At 46.7% G+C, this 21,275-nt stretch overlaps 1 protein-coding gene across 4 annotated transcripts in view; it reads left to right on the top strand.

Annotated features, from left to right (window-relative positions):
* The window catches only part of ITSN1 (intersectin 1), a 117,800-nt gene that overhangs the window by 75,483 nt on the left and 21,042 nt on the right, over window positions 1-21,275 (top strand). For 3 of the 4 annotated variants that reach the window (XM_077192746.1, XM_077192741.1, XM_077192732.1), the window contains 9 exons: window positions 597-847; window positions 2,447-2,606; window positions 4,441-4,646; window positions 5,455-5,537; window positions 7,445-7,611; window positions 13,225-13,270; window positions 15,118-15,239; window positions 17,000-17,114; window positions 19,944-20,135. In XM_077192746.1, the coding sequence (XP_077048861.1) occupies window positions 597-847; window positions 2,447-2,606; window positions 4,441-4,646; window positions 5,455-5,537; window positions 7,445-7,611; window positions 13,225-13,270; window positions 15,118-15,239; window positions 17,000-17,114; window positions 19,944-20,135 (1,342 nt within the window). Of the gene's footprint in view, window positions 1-596; window positions 848-2,446; window positions 2,607-4,440; window positions 4,647-5,454; window positions 5,538-7,444; window positions 7,612-13,224; window positions 13,271-15,117; window positions 15,240-16,999; window positions 17,115-19,943; window positions 20,136-20,394; window positions 20,910-21,275 lie in introns of those variants that run through there. The other variant, XM_077192751.1, reaches the window with a different exon arrangement.

The following is a 21,275-nucleotide window of genomic DNA, read 5'->3' as shown; positions in this document are numbered from 1 at the left end:
CTGGGCCCAGCCCAGGGAGGAGCTGGAGCTGCTGCAGAGAGCCCAGAGGAGGCTCCAGGATGGGCAGAGGGATGGAGCAGCTCTGCTGGGAGGAAAGGCTGGCACAGCTGGGATTGTTCACCTGCACAGGAGAAGCTTTGGGCTGAGCTCAGGGTGGCCTTGCAGGGCCTGCAGGAGCCCCAGGAAAGCAGGAGAGAGACAATTTCCAGGGGATGCAGGGACAGCACCCAGGGAATGGCTGCCAGTGCCAGAGGGCAGGGCTGGGTGGGATCTTGGCAATGAGGAATTGTTCCCTGGCAGGGTGGGCAGGGGCTGGATCCCTGGCAGTGCCCAAGGCCAGGCTGGACACTGGGGCTGGGAGCAGCCTGGGACAGGGGAAGGTGTCCCTGCCATGGCAGGGGTGGAGCAGGACAGGTTTGACCTGACCCCAACCATTCCATGATTCAGTGATTTCAATATGGAAAGAAAAGGGGAAAAAAAGTGTCAAGCCCTCTTGCATTGCAAGAAGTTCATTGCTGCAGAGATCTGGGTTGTTTTCAGTACAATTCCCATTTGCAGGATATGTTTGTTAACTCTCTGACTTCCTGTGTCTGCAGGTGGATGAAAGCCAGACTGGAGAGCCAGGGTGGCTTGGTGGAGAACTGAAGGGGAAGACTGGATGGTTCCCTGCAAACTATGCAGAGAAGATCCCAGACAGTGAAGTTCCAGCCTCTGCCAAGCCCGTGGCTGTGGCCGAGCCCTCTGCTGCTCCCAAAGTGTCTGTGCAGGAAAGCTCCACCTCCCTGGGAGCTCCTGCCCCTGCAGAGGCTCCTGCAGCAGCCAACAACTGGGCAGACTTCAGCTCCACGTAGGTCTGGGGGCTCAGCCCTCAGTGCCCGGGGTCCTTGGGAGCTGGCACTGAGCACAGAGCCAGGGTGCAAACTAGAAACACTTCTGGGGAGTGCAGGGTGCTTCCTGTGGGAGTCAGGGCAGGCTGCAGCCCTGTGGCCTTGGGGCTGCTCCCATCACCCCTGCCTGGCACAGCACGGGCAGGAGGCATCCCCATGTGAGGGTGTGGGCATGGGGGAAATCCCCAGGGGTTCACTTCCCTTGGAATCACAGAATCCAGGCATGCTCTGGGTTGGGAGGGACCCCAGAGCCCACCCAGTGCCACCCCTGCCATGGCAGGGACCCCTCCCACTGTCCCAGGTGCTCCCATCCCCAGTGTCCAACCTGGCCTTGGGCACTGCCAGGGATGCAGGGGCAGCCCCAGCTGCTCTGGGCACCCTGTGCCAGGGCCTGCCCACCCTGCCAGGGAACAATTCCCTCCTCATCTCCCACTGAAATGTCAGTGGGAACCCATTCTCCCTTGCCCTGCCACTGCTCTCCCTAATGAACAGTCCCTGTCCAGCTCTCCTGGGGCCCCTTCAGATGCTGCCACCTCCTAAATCCCTTTCTCCTACTTTAGTTTCCACCAAGCCTCATTGAAGGTTTTCAAGTTTCCAACCTGCTTATTGTCATGTACAATATATTGTTATATACATATTGTTATATACATATATATATATATATATATATATATATATATATACACATATTGTTATGTACAATATATTGTTATATGCACACACATATATATATACATATATACATATCGTTATGTACAATATATTGTTATATACATATTGTTATGTACAATATATTGTTATATACACACACATATATGCACATATATACATATTGTTATGTACAATATGCAAATGGCAGAGATGACATGAAAGGTGATTTAATTCCTGGTCACTCCATTAGTAAAACTGATGGAATTGGAACATGTGCCCATCCCTGGGTGTCTTAATACATTGGGCACTTTTATCAACTGCAATTCCTTCTCCTTTGACCATGAAATCCATATTTACAAACTGATATCTCAATGGGAGGCCCTGGCACTCCTGACACAGCTGGGGCTGCCCCTGCATCCCTGGCAGTGCCCAAGGCCAGGCTGGGCACTGGGGCTGGGAGCACCTGGGACAGTGGGAGGTGTCCCTGCCATGGCAGGGGTGGCACTGGGTGGGCTCTGGGGTCCAAACTCAAACCATTCCATGATCCTGTGTCTAAAGGAAAGGGATGTGAGAGGTCAGTGATATGCAGGAGGAAGATTTCAAACCAGTTTTGGAAAGAATTATTAATTATTTTTATTTCTCTTTCCACTGTGCATAATGCAGCCTGCACTGCTTGAACTTCTGTTTGTAGGGACACAGCTAAGAATTGAGATAAAAACCTGTGTGGGGGTTGCCTTTGAAAGTGAAGTTTTGGCTAACCAGTGTTCAGTTGCACCTGGAGTTAAGGTGCTGGATATCACAGAAAAGAAATTCATGTAGAGCGTTGAAATATTTGTTCTGTGTGAATTTTTTTGTTCCTACTGTTCAAACCAGTAGGAATCACATCATTCTTTTCTTTTTCTTTCCAGCTGGCCATCAAACAGCAGTGAGAAGGCAGAGAGTGATAACTGGGATGCCTGGGCAGCTCAGCCCTCGCTGACCGTGCCCAGCGCGGGGCAGCTGCGGCAGCGCTCGGCCTTCACCCCTGCCACTGTCACCGGCTCCTCCCCGTCCCCTGTGCTGGGCCAGGTGAGCTCCTGGCCTCGCCCCTGCTCGCAGCACAGGCACACGGTGCTCTGCAAGTGGGGTTCAAGTCCAACTGCTAACCAGTTTGCATCTGGAATAATGGAGAATTATTATTATTATTATTATTATTAGAGTAACATTATTATTAGTGTTGTGTGTCAAGAAGGAGTAATTTCACATGTCACAAAAGATATGAAAATATCCAATAGAAATATTGAAAAAACTACAAACTACAAAAGATATGAAAATATCCAATAGAAATATTGAAAAAAGCACAAATTACAAAAGATATTAAAATATCCAATAGAAATATTGAAAAAAGCACAAACTGCAAAAGATATTAAAATATCCAATAGAAATATTGAAAAAAGCACAAACTGCAAAAGATATTAAAATATCCAATAGAAATATTGAAAAAAGCACAAACTGCAAAAGATGTGAAAATATCCAATAGAAATATTGGGAAAAGCACAAATTGCAAAAGATATTAAAATATCCAATAGCAATATTAGGAAAAGTACAAACTACAAAAGATATTAAAATATCCCATAGAAATATTGAAAAAAGCACAAACTACAAAAGATATTAAAATATCCAGTGGAAATATTGGGAAACGTACAAACTACAAAAGGCTTGGAGAGCAAAGGGGGATCCTTGCCTGTGCATTGAAGTACTCACCTGACAGGACATAGTGAGCACCTCCAGGAGGGGTGGCAGGGATTGTCCCACCTGCAGAGCTGCCCCAGCCCAGGGAGGAGCTGGAGCTGCTGCAGAGAGCCCAGAGGAGGCTCCAGGATGAGCAGAGGGATGGAGCAGCTCTGCTGGGAGGAAAGGCTGGCACAGCTGGGATTGTTCACCTGCACAGGAGAAGCTTTGGGCTGAGCTCAGGGTGGCCTTGCAGGGCCTGCAGGAGCCCCAGGAAAGCTGGAGAGAGACAATTTCCAGGGCATGCAGGGACAGCACCCAGGGAATGGCTGCCAGTGCCAGAGGGCAGGGCTGGATGGGATCTTGGCAATGAGGAATTGTTCCCTGGCAGGGTGGGCAGGCCCTGGCACAGGGTGCCCAGAGCAGCTGGGGCTGCCCCTGCATCCCTGGCAGTGCCCAAGGCCAGGTTGGACACTGGGGCTGGAGCACCTGGGACAGTGGGAGGTGTCCCTGCCATGGCAGGGGTGGCTCTGGGTGGGCTCTGAGGTCCCTCCCAATCCAGGCCATTCTATGGATCTCTGGGGCAACATGTGGGGCAGGATTTAACACAGAACAGTTTCTGGTTTGCTGGTCTGGGATGGCTTTTTTGGATTTTGGTGGTCCAGGTTTTGAGTCAGTTCCTTGGGGCTTTCTTCACTCCCATGACAGCCTCACTCCCAAGGGGGTTAAGTGGAATAGCAATGGCAAAGCTTCCCAGCTGATTTCTGTCCCTCTCTTCAGGCATCTCCTTTTCCTCAGTGGAACAACAAACTGTTCCTGGGAGCTCCTGTGTTCTGGGAAGTGCTGAATATCTACCTCAGAACAAAAAGAAATTGCAATGTGCCATGAATAAAGTGCAGCAAAGCATCATTTTCCATAAAATGGCCTAGAAGTCCTGCCAAGGCAGCTTCACAAGGGTTTATTGCATGTGTGTCTTAAATCAAAGTAATTAATTTAATCTTGCATTGCATTGATGATGTGTTGACAGACAGAAATGCAGGAGGGCTGTAACCATTTCTGGAATTACTTTGCAAGTTTAACTGATGCTTTAGCTGAGAGATCTGTTGCTGTCTAAGCAGCTGAGGATATCATTCCCTAAGCAGCTTTCTTGCTGAAGGGGGAGCATGACTGACTCCTGGTTTCCTTTCTGAAGGGTGAAAAAGTGGAGGGGCTTCAGGCCCAGGCTCTGTATCCCTGGAGAGCAAAGAAGGACAACCACCTGAACTTCAACAAGAACGACGTGATCACCGTGCTGGAGCAGCAGGACATGTGGTGGTTTGGGGAGGTGCAGGGCCACAAGGGCTGGTTCCCCAAATCCTATGTCAAGCTCATCTCAGGCCCCATTAGGAAATCCACAAGGTATTTTGTTTGCTTCTCCTGTCCTTCACTTCTGTGCTGGGGTAGAAGGAAATTGGAAGAGATGCACACTTGAATTTTAGAGTTTTACCCTGTAAAAGGGACTCTGGTTTTATCTGGAGGGTTTTGACTTCCAATCCTGAAAACTTAAGAAATTTTCAATTTTGTAATTGAGAATTTAAGAAATAATAATAATAAGATAAGGAAATTAAGACTAATTTTAATAATAAGATAAGAAAATAAGAATTTAAGAAATAAGAAAACTGACCTCAATAAGAATAATAGGAAAGTAAGAATAAGAAAACTGACCTCAGTTCTCTTTGGGTCTTGCCTCACCAACAAAAGATAATTAACCTTCTTCATTTTATGTGACTTGCAACTGAAAAATGAGTGTATTGGACTTTCTGAAGTGCAGCTGTATAAGTCACAGCTCCTCTCTGCCCAAAATTAAAGCTATTCCTCAAATCTAAATCACTTCTCATTATTCTTGGAGGATTAAACGTTTAAAATCTCTTTTTTTTGTATTGTAAAGGCAGCATTAGCATTAGGAATACAAATGAGAATGATTTTAGATCATTTTTTTCCTGAGGAAAAAGAGGAAAAAAAGTTCTGTATTTAAGGCAGTTGTTTAAGTGTGAGCATGGCAGAGCACTGGATTCAAAGCTTTATTTTGCACATTTATTTTGCACTGTCTCTTCTTTTAAAACCCAGGGAGTTGCTTGGGGGTGCGGGTGCATTTTATATTTGAAGTATAATAATAATTTTTCTGAAGAGATTGAATTTCTTAAATAACCATTATTTTCTTCTAAAGCATGGATTCTGGTTCCTCAGAAAGTCCTGCTAGTCTGAAAAGAGTAGCATCCCCAGCAGCCAAGGCAGCAGGGTCAGGGGAAGGTGAGTCCTGGCTGCCCTGGCAGCTCTTGCTCTGCATTGAACACAAGAACTCTGCTTTCTTTGCCAAAATCAGGAGCCAGATTGGGCTCTTCAAGTGCTGTTAAAATCCAAACACTGATCAGTTTGCTTCTGGAATAATTAAGAATTATTATTATTATTATTATTATTATTATTAGAGTAACAGTTTATGTGTGTTGTGTATCGAGAAGGAATAATTTCACATATCACAAAAGATATGAAAATATGCAATAGAAATATTGGGAAAATTACCAACTACAAATGATATGAAAATAACCAATAGAAATATTGGGAAAAGTACAAACTGCAAACGATATTAAAATAACCAATAGAAATATTGGGAAAAGTACAAACTACAAAAGATATGAAAATATCCAATAGAAATATTGGAAGAAGTGCAAACTACAAAAAATACTAAAATATCCAATAGAAATATTGGGGAAAGTACAAACTACAAAAGATGAAAATATCCAATAGAAATAGTGAAAAAAGTACAAACTGCAAAAGATATGAAAATATGTAATAGAAATATTGGGGAAAGTACAAACTACAAAAGATATGAAAATATATTTTGTAGTTTGTACTTCTTCCAATATTTCTATTTTTTTGCCATTATTTTGGTAACATTTTCTGATCTAGAATGGGTTTTCCCAGAGGGCCAAAAAAGCACATCTGTCCATGGTGTCAGGAATTGTTAAATATTTTAATTTCCCCCAAAGCTCATTGCCAGTGTTTCATTAGAGCTCCTAATGAAGGCAGTGACATCACTTAGGGAATCCTGGGATCCTTCTGGGCAGCTCCATTTCAAAGCTGGAGCCTGGGCACAGACTCAGAATTCACAGATACTTTTCTGAAGGGTTTTAGAAGGGGAATTCCTGGCTGCTGCCACCCTTCAGCTGGAGGGGAATGTCCCCACCTGAGCTGCCTTAATCCCCTGCAGTGCAGAGGCAGCTGCAGGTTCATTAAATCACAGGCAGAGGAGATCAATGAATTAAATGCAGGTTACAGGTGAACATTGGTGTGTGGTCCCTGCTGCACCCCTGGAGGTCCTAACTGCAATTCCAGGTACACTTTTGGGGACATTTACATTGAATTTGTGTCTGGCCTGAGCACCACAGAAACTAAAAGGAGGGGGCAGCAGAGAAAAGGGAAATAATCAGTTATTTCCAAGTCCAGCTGCTCTGCTCAGTGATTATTCCATAGAATCCCAGCTGGTTTGGGTTGGAAGGGGCTTGAATTAAAGATCACCTTGTTCTGGTTTTCCTGGTGTTTGAGGAGAGGGAATTATGGGCATGCAGAGTCTTGTGCCAGGTGGGATATCTCAGGTGTTGTGTTTGTATTAAAAATGAACACAGCTTTAGTTTAAACACTTCAAAAAAGCTGTGGTTTTGGGAACCAATAGAGCAGGGATTTAACATCTTCTGTGGAGGAGGTTGAAGAAAAGCTCATGTGCAGAAGGTGATTTATAAGGGGTGTGCACTTTGCATCCCAAGCTCTGAAAATCCCACTCATCAGCACAGCCCAGAAAGCACTGGGAAACATGTTTAATATCTAAGGGAATGATTTATGTACATTTAAATGATTAAAATGTACATTAAATATGTACATAGCAATATATATATATATGTACATAAAATTAAAATGGTAAATTATATACAAACCCCTGAGGCAGCCTTTTGATAGATCCTATTCAGTTCTGATAAATACAATTTTATTCATTAAATATTGATGTTTCTATGAGCAATAAAGAATATTTTTTCCTTCTGCCTAGCCCTGACATGACTGCAGTTTGGCAGGGGATCCCTGGGGGTTTCTCAGGAGTTTTCCATTTTATATTTCTCTATTGGTGCTGTATATTTATTTACTGATGCTGCATTTCCTTTTTGCAGAGTACATTGCCATGTACACCTACGAGAGCTCGGAGCAGGGGGACCTCACTTTCCAACAAGGTGACCTGATCCTGGTGACAAAGAAAGATGGTGACTGGTGGACGGGAACGCTGGGTGATAAATCAGGAGTTTTCCCATCTAATTATGTGAGACTCAAAGATTCTGAGGTAGAGAAATGTTTTCTTTGGGGTTGTAGTGCTAGCTGCAGGGCAGGGCGTGGTAGGGGAAATGAAAATGCTTTGCAGATTTACTGTCTGAGACTGCAAAAATCACAAATACAACTGTACAAACAATATGTACAACATATAGTAACATATATATATACAATATATACACAATATATATAACAACATATATACAAACAATATATAAACAATATATACAACATATATTAACATGTATACAAACATATGTATACAATATATATACAATATATATAACAATATATATATAAAGAATATATACAACATATACTAACATATATACAAACAATAATACAACATATACAAACATATATACAAACATATATATAATATATATACAATATATATAACAATATATACACAAACAATATATACAACATATATTAACATATATACATATATATACAATATATACACAATATATATAACAACATATATACAAACAATATATACAATATATATTAACATATATACAAACATATATATACTGTATATATACAATATATATAACAACATATACAACTATACTAAACAATTACAATAACAACTATATTTGTTGCATTTTACAACTTAATTTTATAAATATCTTGGGGCTTAATTTTACAACTTAATTTTATAAATATCTTGGGGCATCATCCATGACAATAATGCCAACATCAGTAGTGCACTTGGCAGTTTTTTAGACACTGATCAGGACAGCCAAGATTGTTTTATTGTCCTGGTAAGTTTTTAATGCCTGAGCTGTATCTTACTGCCATTATTTTAAAAAAAAACAAATCTACCCAGTAATATTTCAGTCTGTTACATTTTTCCCTATAATTTCTTCCAATCAAGAACAAATTTTGCACCAAAACTTTGCTAACTACTGTATTTATTTGTCAGATTTTGACTGAATAATAGAGGTTCTGTTTAATCTCTTTTTATCTTGAAATAATTCCATAGAACACATCCTCGTTGGGGTTTTTTCTGGGATTTTTTTGCTTTCTTTTTAGGCATTTTAAAGAGAGATGTTCTCTCATTTATATGGCTTGAGAGGATAATTTATCTCGCAGTAGGAATTAGTTTAGATTCAGAGTTGGGTACATGACTGATTTCTTGATGAGAAGGATTCTGGTTTATATCTCTGAATAATGGGGGGTTAAAGATAAATGAATAAAAATCAGTGGATTTTGGGGGATTTGGGTGGTAAAAACTGAAAGACTGGAGCACAGACCTGGGCAGAGTCAGTCCTTAAAGCCATTCCTGCTGCTGGAAAAGCCAGAGGATAAAAGCTGCAGTGAAATTCAGCTGCAGGAAACCTTTCAAGAGGAAATTTCTGCAGTGTCAGGAAATTCCAGCAACATCCTCTGGGCCAGGATTAAAACCCTTGTGGTTAGTGATGGTTGGTATTGCAGTCTAGAGGATTGGGGCACTGCTGGCAAATCCCTGTGCAGAGCTCAGGTGTTCAGTTCTGAGTCTCCTTCTTGACAGAGAGCTCACTTTGGGGTTTGTGGATTAAAACCCTTGCAGTTAGTGATGGTTGGTATTGCAGTCCTTGGAGAGGTGGGACTGGGGCACTGCTGGCAAATCCCAGTGCAGAGCTCAGGTGTTCAGTTCCCTTTGCTCAGAGAGCTCAGTTTGGGGTTTGTGGATTAAAACCCTTGTGGTTAGTGATGTTTGGTACTGCAGTCCTTGGAGAGGTGGGATTGGGGCCCTGTTGGCAAATCCCAGTGCAGAGCTCAGGTGTTCAGTTCCCTTTGCTCAGAGAGCTCACTTTGGGGTTTCTGTCACCCCAGCCTGCTGGGGCTGCAGCAGCTCAGTGCACTTCACCCAGAGCTGCTCCAAATGCCCTTTGTGCTGGTGAAAATCCCACCTTCAGCTCAGATCTGGGTGAGAGAGGGAGGAAGAAGCACAGAGCAGGTGGAGCCCTGCTCTGGGATGTTTTTCCATGCCAGGGGTCCTGCAGGACACAGACCTGCCTCCAAGTGGGGAACTGGGTTTTGCTCCCCAGCCTGCTCCCAGAGGCAGTTTTTGCAGAGGATTTCAGAGTCCTGCCTCTCTGGAATCTCACTCTCTCACACTCACATGTGCTGCTGTGCTTGGACAGCTGCCTGGGCTGGAAAATGTTCTGAGAAGAGGAATAATTTCATGTGTTCTGCACTACTGACAGAACCAAAGAAAAGCAGGGATGATCTTTCAGCAGCAAGGGCAGAGTTTCTAGAAATGACTCAAAATCTCAATGGTTTCTACAGCTGAAGAATTTTTTAAATTTGTTCTTCTGTGCCCATTCACCTCAGGGTGCTAAAATAAACCATTCCCTGTTCCTTCAAGCTTCAGTTTATTAAAAAAGTGGGCAAGTCTTTGTTCGTCAGAGGAACAATGGCCCATTCTGAGGCTGTTCCTTAGGGGAGGGATGGATAGAGGGTTTATTCTGGGCACTGCTGACAATTCCCTCTGTGGGGCTGGCTTGGAAGCACAACAATTTCAAGACATCTGATTATAAAATTTGCATAGGGGTTCAGAAAATAGTCCCTGAATGGATCAAGCTGGGGTTTGGAGGGTCCTTTGTAGAGCACAATTGGCAAGTCCTTGCTGGGGATTGTTAAATTGACAGAGCAGGTTCTGCTCTGCTGGCTCAGGAGACTTCATCACTTGTCACAAAGTGCCCTCAGGGAGTGTCCCAGGTGTGCAGGGACAGGCTCTGTCCTCACTGCTGTGTTTTCTCTCAGCTGGAGGAATAGGAAAAGCTTCTCCCTCTCCTGAGTGGGCCAGAAATGGGCACCATCCTAAATGTGTTATTGATGAATTCAGTTATTTCTTGTGCTGTAGGACTTTCCCATGTGTCCCTTCTGCTTTGCACTGAGGATTCAGAGACAATTCAGACTCAGTGTGATCAAGGTGGTTCTGGAATTTCTATTTTAAAATCACCTCTCTGTTTCCCAGTAAAGGCAATGTCCCAGCCTTTGGTGTGTCCATGTGCCTCTAATCCAGCAGCATGGGTGTGACCAAGGCATGCCTGGGAGGAGAGGCTGCTCTGGAGATCCTGCTCTTGTTCTGGAGAGGTTTCTCTGGAGGTCCTGCTCTTGTTCTGGAGAGGTTTCTGGAGATCCTGCTCTTGTTCTGGAGAGGTTTCTGTGGAGATCCTGCTCTTGTTCTGGAGAGGTTTCTCTGGAGATCCTGCTCTTGTTCTGGAGAGGTTTCTGGAGATCCTGCTCTTGTTCTGGAGAGGTTTCTGGAGATCCTGCTCTTGTTCTGGAGAGGTTTCTGGAGATCCTGCTCTTGTTCTGGAGAGGTTTCTCTGGAGGTCCAGCTCTTGTTCTGGAGAGGTTTCTCTGGAGCTCCTGCTCTTGTTCTGGAGAGGTTTCTGTGGAGATCCTGCTCTTGTTCTGGAGAGGTTTCTCTGGAGGTCCAGCTCTTGTTCTGGAGAGGTTTCTGGAGATCCTGCTCTTGTTCTGGAGAGGTTTCTCTGGAGGTCCAGCATGTGTTCTCTGCTGAGGAGGGCAGAGGGTGTTCCTCTGCCAGAAACACTTCCCAGAGCAGGAGGAGTTCCTGGTCCAGCCTGGTCCATCCCCCTCTGTGGGGCTGTCAGGGCCGTGTCCCCCTGTCCCCAGCCCCACTGTGGGGGTGTTGAACTGCTCCCCTCACCCTGCACATGCTCTGGGGACAGGGCTGAGCCTGGCTTTGCAAGGACACCACAATTCCTGCCCCTGGGGGCTCTCCTGGGGCCCTGCTCATAGGGCAGGCTGGGGATCTGGGGACAGTCAAAGGAGTGAGGGAGGAGAGGAGGATCTGCTGCGCCTGTGGGGTGCAAATGTAATAATGTGTGTCAGGAAAGGAGCTCTGAGACATCCAGGCAAGCTGAAGATGTACCTGCAAATCCATTTTATAGGTGGCTCACAGCCAGCACAGGGGTTTGAGGGGCCCTTTTCTCTCAGCCCTGAGCTGTTCTTCAGTTACTCCTCAGTTTCATTCCTGCCAGAATCCCCAAGTTTTCAAACCTCATTTGACAGGGAGAATGTGGAGGAGGAAGAAACTGTTCTTTTCCTCACAGGAATGAGGATTCTGAGGAGGCCTTCAGGTGGTTTGATGTTGGCTCCAAGTTTGTGAGTGAGGAGGGTCCTGAAGGTGCAGTAGAGGGAGGTGGAAGTGTTGAAGGCAAGGGGATTTTATGGCTCCCCAACATTCCTGGCCACAGTCCAGTTTAGATTAAAGTTGCTGTTTTCCACCTCAGACCTCTTTCTGCAGGACAGAAAACTGTCAGTGGCCTGGGAGGAGACTGCAGGGATTATTTAGGGCCAGGAGCTGGACTGATGTCAGGTTCTGCTGCATTTCTGGTGGCTCTTCAAAGGCTTTGCTTCCCAATCCCTTGGGTGCAGATGTTCATCCCTCACCTCACCCTGTCTGGGTGCAGGGAGCTGCCCAGGAATATTTGCAATCCAGCAATTTGGAGGGATGGAAACTCCTGTTGTTGTTTCAGCTCAGCCCCACAGAATTCCCATTCTGCAGATACATGGATCTGCAGTCACAAATGGGATCTACTGTGGAATTGCACATGGGATCTCCTTTGGGATTGCACATGGGATCTCCTTTGGGATTGCACATGGGATCTCTTTTGGAACTGCACATGGGATCTCCTTTGGAATTGCACATGGGATCTCCTTTGGGATTGCACATGGGATCTCCTTTGGGATTATACATGGGATCTCCTTTGGGATTGCAAATGGGATCTACTGTGGAATTGCACATGGGATCTACTGTGGAATTGCACGTGGGATCTCCTTTGGGATTGCACGTGGGATCTACTGTGGAATTGCACATGGGATCTCCTTTGGGATTATACATGGGATCTCCTTTGGGATTGCACATGGGATCTCCTTTGGGATTGCACATGGGATCTACTGTGGAATTGCACATGGGATCTCCTTTGGGATTATACATGGGATCTCCTTTGGGATTGCAAATGGGATCTACTGTGGAATTGCACATGGGATCTACTGTGGAATTGCACATGGGATCTACTGTGGAATTGCACGTGGGATCTCCTTTGGGATTGCAAATGGGATCTCCTTTAGGATTACACATGGGATCTCTTGGAATTCACATGGGATCTCCTTTGGGATTAAAATGGGATCTCTTTTGGGATTGTAACTGGGATCTCCTTTGGAATTGCAGATGGGATCTCCTTTGGGATTACAAATGGGATCTCCTTTGGGATTGTAACTGGGATCTCCTTTGGAATTCTAACTGGGAATTCCTTTGGGATTGTAACTGGGAATTCCTTTGGGATTGTAACTGGGATCTCCTTTGGAATTGCAAATGGGATCTCCTTTGGGATTACAAATGGGATCTCCTTTGGTATCTGCAGCCCCTGAAAAGGACTAAAAGTCTGCACCTCTGCATTAGCAAACCATCCACTTCATGCTTGGTATTTATTCCCAGATGTTTATTGCCATCTGAAATATTAAGGATTTCTGTAAGAATAGAATTTCCTGTGAGTTTTTGACTCACATGTTTGTTGAGTGAAGCTTTGTAAATCATTTTCATGTACTGGAGAAAGAAACCTGAGTGCTAAACTTGCCTCTTGTTCTCCATTTCAAGGCTCCAGGAGCAGCTGGGAAAACAGGAAGCTTAGGGAAGAAACCTGGTGAGTCAAATATTGTGGCAGCACCTTCTCTCTGTTCTTAAGTGTTCAATTCAATGGCAACAAAACCTTTTCCATGAAAATAGAGTGTATGCTCTTGGTCATCTTGGAGTGGTTTGCACTGATGAAAACCATTATCAAATAACTGGAATAAATGCAGTTAATAAATAATGTAAATGTAATAAAAGAATTCATCCTCTAATCATTCTAGTGTGTCAATCACTAAATAACATGTAGCTAGAGAATGAAAATCTGCTTGCTCAGAGGTGGATGTGAACTTCCTGCTGGATTGCTCAGAGAGCAGTGGGAGCCATTGCCCCTTGTCCCCAGCCCCTCTCCAGGTTCCTTAGCAGCAGACAGGAGGAGGAATTTGTCATTAAATACAGCAGGTCCTGGCAGGGGAGTGGGAGGTTTAAACAGAGAAAAGCCAGGAGCAGAGTCAGGGCTGGGTGAGGGCAAACAGGGAGGAGTTGGGCTGGGAACTGGCTCTGCTGAGAGGGGCAGGGCTGGGTGGGACACTGGGAGTGAGGAATTGTTCCCTGGCAGGGTGGGCTGGCAGTGCCCAAGGCCAGGCTGGACACTGGGGACAGTGGGAGGTGTCCCTGCCATGGCAGGGTGGCACTGGTGGGATTTAGGATCCCTCCAACCCAAACCATCCCATGACTCCATTCCATGACTCCATGGCTGTGTGTGCTGACCCCAGGTCCAGTTTAAAGCCCCTTTGTCACTCCAGACCCTCCATCCCTGCCTGGCTGCCCTGTCCCTCCTGAGGGAGGTTCTGCTGTTCTGTGTTCTCTGCAGGGCCCTTGGATTGCTCCTCATGCTCCTCATGCTGCTCATTTGTGTCTCAGTTGCTCCTCTGATCGTTTTTCATGTTCCTACTGGTGCTTTCATTCTAAACCTCACATCAGTCATTGATCCTTTCCACGCTGGCCTTCACCTCCCTGCCCCAAAGCCTCCCTTGTTCCCAGCCCTGCAGGGTTTGTGGGTTCCTGTGCCTGCAGCTGCCCTGGGAATGAATCCCTGAGGGCTGAGACTGCCCTGGCTCCCTCAGGAAGGCTCAGCAGCCCCAGCCCACTCTGGCTGTGTTAAAGGTGCCCCCCTGAACCTGCACCTGGCCTGGGGACAGGGCTGAGCCTGGCTCTGGGAGGGCACCCGAGTTCTGCAGCTGCACTGGCTCCAAAGCTGGGCTGCCTGTGGGGACCAGAACTGTTCCAAAGCACTGGGGGCAGAGGAAGCTCCAGCACAGCTGGGCTAATTCCCTGGAACTGTCAGCTCCCAGCTCCTGGCCTGGGAGGGAACAGACATTTCCAGGGAAATCCTCTTTGCTGCATGGGAGAAATATTCCTGTTGGGGCCAGGTGTGAGAAATTCTCTGCCAGCCTTGATTTGCACCTCTGGGTGCAGCTTCAATATTTTGTCATTGGTGTCTCCTCTCCTTAGGGAGCCAAGTGCAAAGATGGATTTACTGGAAAATAGAAATAATAAAATAATGGCAAAAAATAATAGCACTGCATTTTAACAGCTGTGCTATTATTATTATTATTATTATTATTATTATTATTATTATTATTATTATTATTATTATTATTCTCTATTTCAAACATTTTTCATCTCCTACCACAGAGCTGCTGCACCTCTGGTTTATTACTTTTTTATTCTCTGAACCTCTCATTTATTTTCCAGTTACCACATGTATTCATGGAAATACATAAATCTATAACAATTTTATGGAAAAGAATGGCACAATATTATAGCAGCAGAATGTTGCTATATGTTGCTATAATGTTGGATAGAATGTGCTCAGATTTTTTTCAGATTAACCTTTTCTTTCCTCCTCTGCTTCAACAGAAATTGCCCAAGTTATTGCCTCTTACACAGCAACAGGCCCAGAACAGCTGACTCTTGCTCCTGGCCAGTTGATTCTCATCAGGAAGAAGAATCCAGGTGGTTGGTGGGAAGGAGAGCTCCAAGTTAGTTCCTTTTTTTGTTTCCTAGTAAAATCCCATTTTAAAAAATGGTTTTTAGTAGCTCAGAATGCCGAATGTGTCAATGAGAAATAAATGTGACAATGCTGTGCAGTGCAGGAGGTGCCAATAAAACCCAAAAAACCCAAAAACCCTTCCAGGAGCTGCCAGCCCTGCCAGGCCTGGCCTGGGGGCAGCAGGAGCTCAGCAGGGAGGGCCCAGGGCTGCTCTGGACCCTCCCAGGTGATTCTGAGAGCAGAATTTGACCATTTGGGCCCCCTGAAGGAGGCTCTGGTTGCTTTGGGGCTTTTAGCAGGAAATTTGGGGTGGAACAGTGCCATGGATTTATTTGTGCAGGGCAGTTCTCTGACTAATTCAGTTCTTTTTAACTCTTTGTGCCCTTTTTGCCTTTCCTGGTGGTATTTTTTTCATCTTTTGTGGAGAAATCCTTTTCCAGGGTTCCTTTGGGGTTTTCTCTCACTAACCTTGGGGCTGTTGGTAACTCTGAGCTTTAAAGAGTCTCCATTAAATGTATTTGAAGACAGAAAAGAAACTTCCCTGGGCAAGAGCTGCCACAGTTACCACTGAGCAGCTGCTGGGAGGCTCTGAAACAATTCAATTTTGGTTGTGTAAATACTCAGATGTAATTTGGGTGCTTTAATGTCTTACATGTGGTTTCACAATTGGGTTTTATTTTGTTAGCAATCCCTGACTGTTCTTTTTATTCTCCTGCTCCACACGTGGGGTCAGAGTGAAGGGAAAATAAGGCAAATGTTTTTAGCATTAAGTATTTAAGCATTAATGCAGTGTTCAGAAGTATCTTAAATTACCTAAATAGGCTTTAGATCAAGTGTTTTCTTTTTTAGTAAAGGTTTAGACAGGGAAGAAAGTAAGTAGTTCAAGAATAGTAAATCCTTTAGATGACTTTTCCACCAGAGTTAACAGTGTTTTTCAGAGGCAAAATTCTCCTTGCCCAAAATGCCAACCTTATTCTAACACAAAGAGAATAAACATTAAAATCATTCTTGAGGTAGAGTTAGAAGCTGGGATTCAAAGTTCTGGAAGAACCTTTCTTATTGCAAGGAATTTTTATGGATTTGATTTGCAATGAACATTTGGGCTTTGGGGAGATAACAGGATGAGGTTTCCTTGACACAAGGCATTGGAAAGCTTGGATCTGTTTCTGCAAAAGAAAAGAGGAAATTTGGATTCTTAATCTCTGTTTCAACTGTCACAACCTGGGGAAGTAAAATAATGAACAAGTGTTTAATTAGAAATACTAAAAAGATTCTATGTTAACAATTAGAAATACTAACAGGATTCTATGTTAACAATTAGAAATACTAACAGGATTCTATGTTAACATTATAACATTGAGCTAGTGGCCCAGAACAGCTGAGTTCCCTCCCCAAGCCCTTTCCTCTCTGGGCTGGGCAGTTCTGAGCCCTGGAGCTGCCTGGGCCCTGCTGAGCAGATCTGGGCAGCTCTGAGCAGCTCTGGGCAGTTCTGATCCTGTCCATCCTGGCTGGGCAGTTCTGAGCCCCTGGCTGAGCAGCTCTGGGCAGCTCTGGGCAGCTCTGGGCAGTTCTGAGCAGTTCTGAGCCCCTGGCTGAGCAGCTCTGGGCAGTTCTGGGCAGCTCTGAGCAGCTCTGGGCAGCAGTTCTGAGCAGCTGTGGGCAGTTCTGAGCAGTTCTGGGCAGTGATTCTGGGCAGTCCTGGGCAGCTCTGGTGCTGTCCATCCTGCCTGAGCCGTTGTGTCTCCGCAGGCGCGTGGCAAGAAGCGCCAGATCGGTTGGTTCCCGGCCAACTACGTCAAACTGCTGAGCCCTGGCACCAGCAAGAGCACCCCCACCGAGCTGCCCAGGCCTGCAGCACCCTCAGGTGAGCCCTGCCTGCCCCTGGCAGCCCTGCCCTGCCTGCTGTGCCCGTGCTGGGCCTTCAGCTGGGAGGGTGTGGAGTTCCAGAGCCTCTGGGGTGTTCCTGCATCCCCTAAACCAGCCCAGCCCATCCCTGACTGTGGGACAGGAGCTCTGGGGTGTTCCTGCATCCCCTAAAGCAGCCCAGCCCAGCCCTGACTGTGGGACAGGAGCTCTGGGGTGTTCCTGCATCCCCTAAACCAGCCCAGCCCAACCCTGATTGTGGGAATTCTGAGCTCTGGGGTGTTCCTGCATCCCCCAAAGCAGCCCAGCCCATCCCTGACTGTGGGACAGGAGCTCTGGGGTGTTCCTGCATCCCCTAAACCAGCCCAGCCCATCCCTGATTGTGGGAATTCTGAGCTCTGGGGTGTTCCTGCATCCCCCAAAGCAGCCCATCCCTGATTGTGGGAATTCTGAGCTCTGGGGTGTTCCTGCATCCCCCAAAGCAGCCCAGCCCAGCCCTGACTGTGGGACAGGAGCTCTGGGATGTTGTTCCTCCATCCCCAAACCAGCCCATCCCAGCCCTGTCCATGGGGCAGGAGCTCTGGGATGTGTCTCCATCCCCATCCCAGCCCTGTCCATGGGGCAGGAGCTCTGGGATGTGTCTCCATCCCCATCCCAGCCCAGCCCTGTCCATGGAACAGCAGCTCTGGGATGTGTCTCCATCCCCATCCCCAGCCCAGCCCTGTCCATGGAACAGGAGCTCTGGGATGTGTCTCCATCCCCATCCCTGCCCTGTCCATGGAACAGCAGCTCTGGGATGTGTCTCCATCCCCATCCCAGCCCTGTCCATGGAACAGCAGCTCTGGGATGTGTCTCCATCCCCAGCCCAGCCCTGCCCTGGGTGCAGCAGGAGCTGCAGAGGCTCAGGAGGATCCAGGGCTGCACCTGGGGCTCCTCTCCTGCAGACCCCCCTGGTCTGAGGTGGGACAAGCCCCCATGGGGAGGGACCTTTGCTGTGCAGGGTTTGGGACTCAGGAGCCACAGAACAGGAACATTCCCCCAGAATCCCAGCCTGGCTGGGCTGGAAGGGCCCTCCCAGCCCATCCCATGGTGCTGTGTCTGTGGCACTGCTGCTGGCTGCCCCTCTGGTGGCTGCTACAAAGATGCAGCCAATGCCTCTCTAAAGCCCCGTGGAATTCAGGTTGAGAATGGCAGCTCAGCATTGAGACACAACCTTTTACAAGGAAATAGGATGAGATTTTTTGATGTATTTTTGAAATTACTTGAGGTTTGACAATCTGTGGCTTTCCCCACATGCTATATCTTACAGAATAAAATTTTAGCACTTTTTGCAGAACATCAAAATCTTAATTAAACTGTAATTTTAAAAAAAAGAAAAGCTGTTTGGCAAATTGAAATAAGTTGCTGGCTTGGTACAAGGACAAAAATAAAAGCAAATTTTAGGATTAATCCACTGGGGAGAACCTGCCAGCAAGGCTCATTAATGGAAGTCTGATGTGTGGTGGGAAAAGCAGAAGCCCTGTGGCCTGGCAAAGAGAAAACAGCAGAGAAATAGAGGGGATTATTTATTTAACTGAACAGTCCTGCTGCTTTGTCAGGAGTGAGCAGGACCAGCTGGATTCTGGGATTGGATGAGTTCCACTGCAAGGGAATAGAAGATCCCTGCTGGAACCAGTCCTGGGTGCCAGCAGAGCAGCCTGGATGGCCTGGGATGCTTTTGTCCAGTTCTGTTCATTTTCCCTTATATTTTCCAAGATTTTTTTGTTCTGAAAACCTCACAGGGACAACAAAGGCATCACCATTGGCTTTCTTTTGGATTTTGCAGCTTCCAATAGTGGAAGTTCCAGTGTGTCCCAGATTTTCCTGTCCACTGACCGGTCCTGGTGGGGGTTGCAGGCCAGGCTGGAGCACCCTGAGGCAGGGGAAGATGTCCCTGTTCATGGCAGGGGTGGCTCTGCATGGGCTTTAAGGTCCCTTCTAACCCAAGCCCTGCTGGGATTCCATGAAACTCTTTGGGATTTTTAAACCCCTGGAGTTTGGGGGGCTGAGCTGAGCCCCAGGGTGGGCCCTGGTCACTGCAGGGTCCTGGATGGACCCTGAGCACATGCAGAGGGGCCAAGGAGGCTGGAGAGGGGCTGGGAACACAAACCCTGTGAGTGAGGAAGCCCTGAGGGAGCTGGGGGTGCTCAGCCTGGAGCAAAGGAGACTCAGGGCTGCCCTCCTCACTCTGCACAGCTCCTGAAAGGGGCCTGGGCTCAGCTGGCCCTGGGCTCTTTCTCCAGCAGCACTGACACACCCAGAGCACACAGCCTCCAGCTGCACCAAGGGAAATCCAGGCTGGAGAGCAGGGAAAAGGTTTTTCCAGCAAGGGTGAGAAAGTTCTGGAATGGCTGCCCGGGGAGGTGGTGGAGTCCCCATGCCTGGGTGTGTTTAACAAAGCCTGGATGTGGCACTGGGTGCCAGGGTTCAGTTGAGGGGTTGGGGCTGGGCTGGACTCGATGGCCTTGAAGGTCTCTCCCAACCTGGTCACTCTGGGAATTCTGTGAGTTCTGTGGAGCTGTCCTGAGCCATGGGCAATGCCCAGAGGTGACCTCTGCATGTGGGCAGGGCCAGGCTGGAGATAGGAAAGGTCCTTGCCCAGAGGGTGCTGGCACTGCCCAGGCTGCCCAGGGAATGGGCACGGCCCCGAGGCTGCCACAGCTCCAGGAGCCTTTGGCCAGCGCTGCCAGGGATGCCCAGGCTGGGCTTGCTGGGCTCTGGGCAGGGCAGGGTGGCTCAGGGGTGCCCTTGGGGGTGGCTGAGCCCCGGTGACCCCTGTGCCCTGTCCCAGTGTGCCAGGTGATCGGCATGTACGACTACAGCGCGCAGAACGACGACGAGCTGGCCTTCAGCAAGGGCCAGATCATCACCGTGCTCAGCAGGGAGGACCCCGACTGGTGGAAGGGGGAGGTCAACGGCCACGTGGGGCTCTTCCCGTCCAACTACGTGAAGCTGACCACGGACACGGACCCCAGCCAGCAGTGTGAGTGTCCCTGGTGTCCCTGGTGTCCCTGGTGTCCCTCCCACATGCAGCATTGCCGGGCCCCGCCGCCCCCGGGCCCCCGGGCTCTTTGAAGACCTTCTGTCCCCGCTGTGTTTGGTTGGTTTTGTTCCCATCCCCCCAGCACGTCCCCTCTCCCCATCATTTTTGCTCCATGCCTTGCCACGCCTGCCTCATTTCCCCAGCTTGAATTTGCTCATTGTTTTGTTTTGCTTATGTGTTGTTTTCCTCCTTTTTCTAGGAATCATATGTTGTCCATCCCCCACTCAGGCTTGAAAGTCCTCAAAGAGACCCACTATCCCATAGCAGTGCCCAGAGGGATGATGGGAGATGCAGCCTTGATCATGTGGCTTCCAGCATGATCATCTACTGCCTTCTGAGTCAAGAACACACTGCACAGCAGTTTTACCTCATTTGACATTTAGTTGCATGGAATCGCAATGGTTGAGTTAATTACCGACAAAATTAAACTGATTCAAAACAAAACAAAACAAAACAAAAACACACACACGCAAAAAATAATAAAAATCAGAGGATAGTGGGTCCTTTTGTGGCTTTCAGAGTTACCAAACTAATTTTTCCACCTTTGCACAGGTGCTTTTGGTAGTTTTAAAAATTATTTTTTAAAGATATATTCTAGCCTTTTAAAGGAAAAGTATAAATTTAATTTCTTCATTGCAATTTTTGTTTGTGCAAAAAGACCCACTATCAAGGAATGCTGCATGTGCTATTAAAATTGTTCCAAATGTCCATGAATTGGAGACTTTATGTATCTTTCTTTTTTATTGTTCACTTGTCCAGTGTTGTCAATGTGTCTTTTTTTTTATTATTTTAATTTTCTTTTTTTTTTTTTTAATTACAAAAGAACAGAAGGAGTTAAAATCAGTTTAAGGAAGTTTAAATGTGCCCAGTTCCAGGTATTTTGTTGTAGTTACTGTACTGTTTGTAACAGGTGTTGTTGTTGAGTGTGTAACCCATTGTGGGGAGGGGAGATGCCCTCCCCCGTGCCAGAGGCAAACCTGGAGTGATGTTTTACCCAGCTCTGTTCATTTGATTTTGCACATTACTTGTAGCTGCAAACAGTGAGCAAACAGCCTGGTTTGTGTGTGTGTCCCTGGGTTT

The sequence above is a fragment of the Agelaius phoeniceus genome, chromosome 2 (assembly GCF_051311805.1).
Source record: "Agelaius phoeniceus isolate bAgePho1 chromosome 2, bAgePho1.hap1, whole genome shotgun sequence".
In the NCBI taxonomy this organism is placed as follows: domain Eukaryota; kingdom Metazoa; phylum Chordata; class Aves; order Passeriformes; family Icteridae; genus Agelaius; species Agelaius phoeniceus.
Note: the sequence above shows the minus strand (reverse complement) of the source record. Positions and strands in the feature narration are given on the sequence as shown.